Genomic DNA, 8,585 nt, shown 5'->3' with positions numbered 1-8,585 from the left:
CAATCATTGTCTGTTACTCCTCACTTGTGCTAAACAAAAACTGGATGGAGTTAAGGGCGTTCGATGACACTCTCGGTTTCATTTTGAACATGCATGGGCAGAGGAAGAAACTTGTTTGGAGTTGGTTACGCAATCCTGAGAGGCTGGCACTACAAGTACCACGCCTAGGGAGCTAAAAGACCAATTGGCTAGATGCGGAGCAGCCCTTAACAATTGGAATAAGTCACGCAAGAAGGAAATGACTATGAGGATAAAGGAATTTGAAGATAAGATTGCCACCTTATCTAAACAAGCTATTAGTAAGGGTTGGAGTCAATTGAAGGATTTGGAGCGGACTTACAATGTGTACTTGGACAAAGAGGAGAAATTTTGGAAACAAAGAAGTCGAGCTTTATGGCTAAAGGAAGGGGACCGAAATACAAAGTTTTTCCACAAGAAAGCGAATTCAAGGAAGAAGAAGAATTCGACTACGGGATTGCTAGATCAAAATGCTCGTTGGGTATCCGGAAATAGAATGGTGGGACGGGTGGCTTGCGACTACTTCCAACAATTGTTCACTGCCCAACCTGCTTCCGAAGCTGAATTAAAGGAGTTTCAAAGCATTGTGCCGAACAAAATCTCCCGGGAAACCAATGAGTACCTTATTGCTCCTTTTACAAAGGACGATGTATTACAAGCTATGAGAGCTATTCATCCTCACAAAGCCCCAGGCAATGATGGCATGCCGGGTCTATTTTATAGAAAGTTTTGGCCGATCATTGGAAAAGAGGTCACTACAGTATGTTTGAGAATTCTTAATGAGGGGAAGAGTGTTGAAGATATTAATGACACCCTCATATGTCTTATCCCGAAACTCCCAAAACCTACCCAGATGTCAGAATTTCGACCCATTAGTTTATGCAATGTGGTCTATAAGATAGTGGCGAAGTGTTTAGCGGGTCGTATGAAACATAGTCTTCATCAAGCCATCTCCGAGGTTCAAAGCGCGTTTGTAGGTGGAAGGCTAATCCAAGACAATGCTATCATCGGGTATGAAAGCCTCCATTGTATGAAGACGAGAAGATTTGGTAATGGGAAGAAAATGGCTTTAAAGTTAGACATGTCCAAAGCATATGATCGGGTTGAGTGGAGCTTTCTTATGACTATGATGCGAGGGTTGGGATATGATGAGGTTTGGATTGAGAAAATCATGAGGTGTGTAACTAGTGTCTCCTTTTCGGTTTTGATCAATGGGGAAAGATTTGGAAACTTCCATCCATCCCGGGGTCTTCGCCAAGGTGATTCTGTATCCCCATACCTCTTCCTTATTTGCTCGGAGGGCCTTTCATGCCTAATACAAGAGGCCGAGAGGGCTGGAGAAATAACTGGGGTTCGGTTTGGTAAGAATAATGTTAAAGTGTCTCATCTTTTCTTTGCGGACAATAGTTTTGTATTCTTTGAAGGGAAGGGGAAAGAATGTGCGACTATGACACAAATATTCCAGCAGTATACAAGGTTATCGGGACAAAAGATTAACCTTGAGAAGTCGGAAGTTAGCATGGGCAGCAGTATATCCAAGCCGTTGGGTCAACATCTTGCGAATAAACTTGGGGTTCGGTTGGTTACTAATCATGCCATATATCTGGGGCTGCCAAGCTTTATAGGGAGGAAAAAGAAAGAGGGTTTTGAGGTCATCAAAGATAAAGTTTGGAATAAACTCAAGAGCTGGAAAGCATCCATGTTCTCCCAAGTGGGGAAAGAAATTCTTATAAAAGCGGTGATCCAGGCTATTCCTAGCTATTTCATGAGTTGCTTTCGTCTTCCAAAGAAATTGATCAAAAATCTCCACTCTTTGGCAGCCAATTTTTGGTGGGGTGATACAAAGGAGAATAAAAAACTCCATTGGAGCACTTGGGACAAGCTGTGTAAACCAAAGGAAGAGGGAGGTTTGGGATTCCGTAGTCTCTCAGAGTTCAATCAAGCTCTTTTGGCCAAATAAGGGTGGCGCCTCATACATAAGCCTTACTCCTTATTAGCCAGAGTTTTGAAAAATAGTTACTATCCTAACTCTTCCTTTCTTAATGCAAATTGGCCCCCGAATGCCTCTTGCATATGGAAAGGAATTGTGTGGGGAAGGGAGATTATCAACGAAGGAGCCCGTTGGAGACTTGGGAATGGTAGAACCATTCGAGTTTGGCATGATAAGTGGTTGCCACGGCCTAATGGAACAATTATACACCGCCCATTGGATGCAAACCCCAATGTCACAGTGAATAGCCTTTTTAGTACCGAGGAAGATTGGAATGAGGCTTTACTTAATAGGTACTTTCATAAGGATGATATTCCTTGGATCTTAGGGACCCCAATAGACAATCACTCGGAAGACATTCTGGTTTGGCCTTTCTCTACGAATGGTCATTACATAGTGAAGAGTGGCTATAGAGTTGCTAGGGAGATAAACCTTACTCCTACCCGTTGCTCTGACATGGATCAAACACACGCTTGGTGTAAGATGTGGTGGAATCTAAACTTGCCTCCAAGAATGAAGCTGTTTGGATGAAAAATTTGTCAAAATTGGCTCCCGGCAAAGTCAAATTTATGTCATAGAGGTATGAAAATTGACCCTACTTGTAATAATTGTGGCAGGTTTGAGGAGTCCCTATCCCATGCCCTATGGACTTGTGAGAAAGTCAAAAAAGTGTGGAAACTTATGCCTTGCTACAAGTTAATCAAAGAAAGTAGAGGTCATTCCATGATGGATTTGCTAGTGGAATTTAGACAAAAGCTAGCTAGGGAGGAGTTTGAAGACGTGATCAAAGTACTTTGGGCCATATGGGAAAATCGGAATAGGCAATGGAACAATCAACCTTAAATGAACGGGGCTCGGTTGCTGGACTGGGTTTTCAGCAGCTACCCGAGAGATGAGTATATCTGTGAAAGAGGGATTATCACTACTGTGCACTCTGCTGTTCCCAAAGATCATTGGCCGGCCCCTCCTGTTGGCACATACTGTGTTCACTGTGATGCAGCCATCCAACCGAACCAAGCAGGGGTGGGGCTGGGCTATATTTGGCGTGATTGGTCGGGCAACATTGTTTCTGCTGACATGAAATTTCTCCCTATTTGCTGCCCTGTAATAGTTGCTAAAGCAAAAGCTGTTGTTGCTGCTCTGCAGGATAGGCCGAAGACCATGCACAACACTTATGAGATCAGATCGGACTGCAAGCAATTGGTAGATGATATCTCAGCAAATGACAGCTTTCTTGGTACTGCTCAGCCGATTGTAAATCAAATTAAGAGACACCCTGGTTTTTCTTCTTGTACAAAGTTCATTAATGTAAAAAGAGTTCATAATGTAGGTGCTCATAGCTTAGCTAAGAGAAGCCTTGAAAACAAATTAACCCATTCTTTTTACAATTCTTTTCTGGATTGGTTAGCTATAGTTTGTAAGGCTGACCTCTCCAATTCTTTGTAAGTTTGTTGGTGTTGTTTAATAAAGTTTCATTTAAAAAAAAAAATATTATAATTATTGATTAATTTATTTATTATACACATATATTTCTACAAAGTCAGTTGTTAAAATATATATATCTGTTATACACGAAATTCGACTGGCACTTCAGAGGATGACACGTGTCAACGAATATAATGGTAATTATATCAAAACATATTAAAATGGAATAACTCATTAAATTAAGAGTTAATAGAACATATCTATAACTTGTTGACTGTATAGTCTTAAGCGAGACAAGGATGTACGAACTATTGATTCACGCATTGACGAGAAATCATTTCGCGTTAGAAGACACAATCATAAGGATGACATCAATAATGCATAGCGAGGCACCAACCTCGCTGCGTATAAAAAGGTGATGACGAGTCATGTTGACTGTTAGAACACTTAGCGTATAATATACATTGTACTAACTAAGTATCACAGCTGGAAGAACCTAAGTGACGGATAGCGAGGCATCCATCTCTCCATAGGAAGGCATACTCATGGTACCTTCATTAATCAACTCCAAACATCTTTCAAAGGAGATCCACTGCTCCGTCGAGTCAGCTCTCTCAGACAGAAGCTGACATTCAAATGATGTTGACTACTGAAGTTCACCTTGTCATCAAGAACTGCGATTGATAGATGGAGCGTTATGTCTTCAATCGCAGAAAAGACGGGATTTACATTATAAACCTCAGAAAGACACGGAAAAAGCTCCATCTCGCTGCCAGGATTATTGTTGCTATTCAAGTTCCCAGCGAGATGCCTCAACGAGATACACTTTGCAGCGTATCTAAATCTACGTTAGTATTGATCCAGTAAAAGCGGATAAATCACAGCTGTATGATTTTTAAATAATAACCGCATTTATTTATGTGTATCATAATTAAGGCCCACGATTTCAGGGAAATATTATTGTGGGATTTGAATTTGATTGTAATTAAATGCCACCCTATGTCACTATAAATAGGGGCAGAATGTACTGAAAAAAAAAAAGGAAAAATCCTTGAGAAAAAAGAACCCTAGTTTGTATCAGAATAAGATTGACTCGTGGACTATGCAAAATTTTAATTGCAAAACTACGTAAAAAGCTCTATGTTATATTTTCTTCTTTTACTTTCTATAATTTATGTGCAAAACTTATCACAAAAATAGGCTTATTATCGTTAACAAAAATTTGTGTTAACAACTTGGTGCATTCATTGAGAGCCTAGGTGAAAAAGGCTCAGAAAAAACCCTCCTAACCAAAAGAAAAATCTTTCTCCATGGCTAATAACGAGGAAAATGATGATACTCATCCTGAAGAGACTACTCACCGTTCTAGAAAAGAGCCAATGGGCTCACAGAGGCCTCCCAATTCACGGGCAACACGATCTACACAGTCCACACATTCAAGAAAGACCAAACGTGAAGGTGGCCAAAATCCAGAAACAGGGAATGAAGTACCCAACACAGGTGTTGGTGGTGCTCAACCCATGGATGATGGTGCCTATGATCCCACGAGATATGTGCTGATTGTCGAGTTAGAAAATCGTCATCTCAGGCGCCGCTTGGAGGAGGCAAACTGACGAAATGCTAAGTTAGAACGGGAGATAGCCGCAGCCAGGGCGGCACAAGAAAACAACGCACAAACCCAACCTGATCTTGGAGTGAGGAGACCACGAGGCAAACCTCGCAACTCACGAACCAGGAGGCAGGAGATGGCTCAGGATGACCCTCAAAACGCGCTTGAGGCCCATGGACACGCTCTAAAACGTCTTTGGTCAGCCCATTGGGCCAAGATAATTAATTCTCTCACATTGGGCATGTAGGCCCAATTGGCTTATAATTCCTTATAAAAGGGTTGTGCTCCTTATTTTGCGATTAAGGCATGAGAGTGGTGTGGCTATGGTGTTGAGAGTGGTATCAAAAGTAGTGTTCATTACACCCAAGTTTTTTTAGTCTTTCTTCATGTGTGTAGATCAAAGAGATTTATGAAATCGACAATGGTTCATAGCTCTTGAAGATATAACATCAAAGCTTAAATGAGATATGTTTGCTAATTATAAAGTTTTACTCTAAAGCTAAATGTTTGATCTTGGCTAATATGAGCATGAATTTATTGTTGATTGTTATTGTTAATAGCATGCTCAATGTGCATTGACGAAGCCAGAAATTTGGCTGGGTGAGGGCTTGAATAAATATTAAGTCAACTAATAAAAATAATTGATAAATGTATCCTTTCAAATTTTCATCTTCAACAAAATAAAATAAAACATTGTCATAAAAAATAAAATAAAAATTACAATCTGCCTCGATGACTGTTCATGTTTTGAAATCGCTGCATGATGACTTCATTGTCAAGACTATTGGAGATGTCTTTCTCAATTTTCACAAGTAAACAATCATTCATAAATTGATCTCCCATTCGATTGTGCAATCTACTTTTCAAAATTCATAGAAGAAAATACTCTTTCCACTGTAGCAGTAACAATAGGTAGAATCAATGCTAATATAATTAGTCGATACACTAGAGGATAAATAATATGCCTCTTTATCTCAACTATTTTTTCAACGAGATCACCAATACTTTTCAAACCCAAGAAATTTTTAGTGGAGCTTACATCAAGAATGTAAGTTTCAAGTTGATTATCGAGCATGCTAAGCTCAACAGTAGAAAAATCTTTGGGGTAATACTCAGTAAATTGGATCAACTTTTTTTTGTCAAAAGCTTCAAATGAATCACTAGGGCACAAGGAAGCTAAAGAGGGAAGTAGTTCAGTGTTTACCTCGTTTGAAACGTTCATTTAGCTCTTGAAGTTACATATCAATGACAGCATAAAAGAATTCCACACGAAAGTGATGTAAATTTGTCATTTCTTGAGCATTACGTCGTGATCGACCTTGTACAATGTATGTATCATCCATAGTAGGAACATATATTATATTTAGCACAAAATGTTGAGACTTGAATAAGAATGAAATCCCAACCATTGTCTCTCATTGCTTGCAATCATTTCTTGCAAATTTCCACTAATTTCATAGCATTTGCAATATCTTGATATTTTCTCTGTAATGCTTTTGGCAATTCATTTGTTATTCCCAACAATAATTTCATAAAATGTAGACTAAATATAAAATCAAATGTCGACATCAAACCCATTAGATTACTTGCTTCACACTTTTGTTCAGATTCTCGAGCATCGTCTGCTATTGTTCCAAGAACATCATTTATGGGAGAGAATAAGTTAATTAAACTTACCAATGTAGCATAATAAGAATCCCAATGAGTATCACTTGGACGCTTAAGATTGGTTTCTTGATTTAGCCCTCTTCCACTTGCAATTTCACCACGCTTGAGTGCTTCAGAAATAACAACATCTTGCTTTTCTCTAAGAATATCACAACACTTGGAAGAAGATCCAACAACATTTATCACCTTAGTTACCACACTAAAAAGATAGTCGACTAGAATATATTTCTTTGCCACGGCTACTAGAGCAAGTTGAAGTTGGTGAGCGAAACAATGAACATAAAAGGCTGATGAATTCTCTTTCAAAATAAGAGTTTTAAGACCTTTGAACTCTCCTTGCATATTACTTGCCCCATCATAACCTTGTCCCTTCAATTTAGATATGCTCAATCCATATCTAGAAAATAATTTATCAATAGCACCTTTAAGTGACAAGTTGTGGTATTGGCCACATGTTCAATCCCCACAAAACGTTCAATAACATGTCCATCTTTATCTACATACCGTAAAACAATAGCCATTTGCTCTTTAATAGAAACATCACGAGATTTATCAACTAAAATAGAAAACATTGAATCCCCAATTCCTTTAATGATGACATCTAGAGTTTCAAAAGCTACAACCCGTACAATATCTTTCTGAATATCAGGTGATGTTATTCTTAAATTCTCAGGAGCATTGCTCAATGAAACTGCTCTGATGTCATCATCATGATCGGCAAAAAATTTTAGAATTGCAAGAAAGTTACCTTGATTGCTCGAGTCTTCAGATTCATCATCACCACGAAAATCAAGTCCGTGTCGTAATAGCAAAAGAATGCAATCAACCACTGCATGTAAACGAGTTCGACACTCACTATGAGCATGCTTCGATTGCTTTACAAAAAATGTTTGAATATGTTATTTTTTGTTCATTAATGCTTCACACATTTTCCTAGCTGTATTGTGAGCACTAAAAGGTTTTCCAACATGAGTATGAAGCCTTGATTTTGCAAGTTTGAAATTTCTAAATCCTTTACTAACAAATGCATCACCACCCGATTGCCCTCCAAAATCTTCTTTAAATAGATAGCAATATAAACAAAAAGCTGCATCCTTTGATACACTATATTCAAGCCAATCCTGATAGTCTGCATACCAAGCACCGTTGAAGGCCCTTGATTGAGGTCCAACCTTTTCTGATGGAAATGGCTTGAGATGAGGTTGACAAGGGTCTTTTTGCATATATGCTCGTCGAACTTGATCATGAACTTTTAAAGGATGATCTAAAATTGGTATTCTCAACCGAGGGTCACTTTCAAGTTCTTCAAGATATGTGTTAACATCCACACAACTTGATTTTACAATTCCATCACTCTTTCCCATAGAAGTTGAAGACTCTTGTATACTTTTAAAATACCTCTTCATATCTGTTTATAACAAATATGTGAAAGATTAGTATTATGATTTATAATTATAATTATAGCACACAAATAAAAAAGAATCAATCAAATATAAAACACACAAGATATACTCAACAGACAATAAATATTATTAAAAGTTGCTATTTCTTGTTTTTATATTTTCAAGGAAAAAATATATAATCTTTTAAACACCAAAAAAAAAATACTATATCATATCCATATAAAGCTAGACTCAAGAAATTATAATCTTCATATACATAAGAAATGGCAATGACTTATTAAAATAACATAAAAAAAATTAACCACTCAAACTCAAAAAGCATTAAAAAAAAGGTTTGTCTTCTTCTTGTTACTTTGTCTTATATTAATATCATAGAAAAGAAAAATATCCCTTAATTTATTTGATTAAAAAATTGAAAGAAAGATGAAAAGGACTTACTATTGTAATTAGCCATTTGGTTGTTGTTAAGCAA

General features: G+C 37.8%; 1 protein-coding gene across 1 annotated transcript; it reads right to left on the bottom strand.

Annotated features, from left to right (window-relative positions):
* Window positions 1-6,470: 6,470 nt before the first annotated feature.
* LOC115723770 (uncharacterized) lies at window positions 6,471-8,116 on the bottom strand. The gene is made up of 3 exons (XM_030653242.2): window positions 7,636-8,116; window positions 7,215-7,539; window positions 6,471-7,107 (listed from the first exon to the last, which is right to left on the bottom strand). Exons 1-3 carry the CDS (start codon window positions 8,114-8,116, stop codon window positions 6,471-6,473), a joined length of 1,443 nt encoding a protein of 480 aa, XP_030509102.2.
* Between the last annotated feature and the right edge of the window lie 469 nt (window positions 8,117-8,585).

The sequence above is a fragment of the Cannabis sativa genome, chromosome 9 (assembly GCF_029168945.1).
Source record: "Cannabis sativa cultivar Pink pepper isolate KNU-18-1 chromosome 9, ASM2916894v1, whole genome shotgun sequence".
Classification (NCBI taxonomy): Eukaryota; Viridiplantae; Streptophyta; class Magnoliopsida; order Rosales; family Cannabaceae; genus Cannabis; species Cannabis sativa.
The sequence above is the reverse complement of the archived record's forward strand: the minus strand, read 5'-3'. Positions and strand labels throughout refer to the sequence as shown.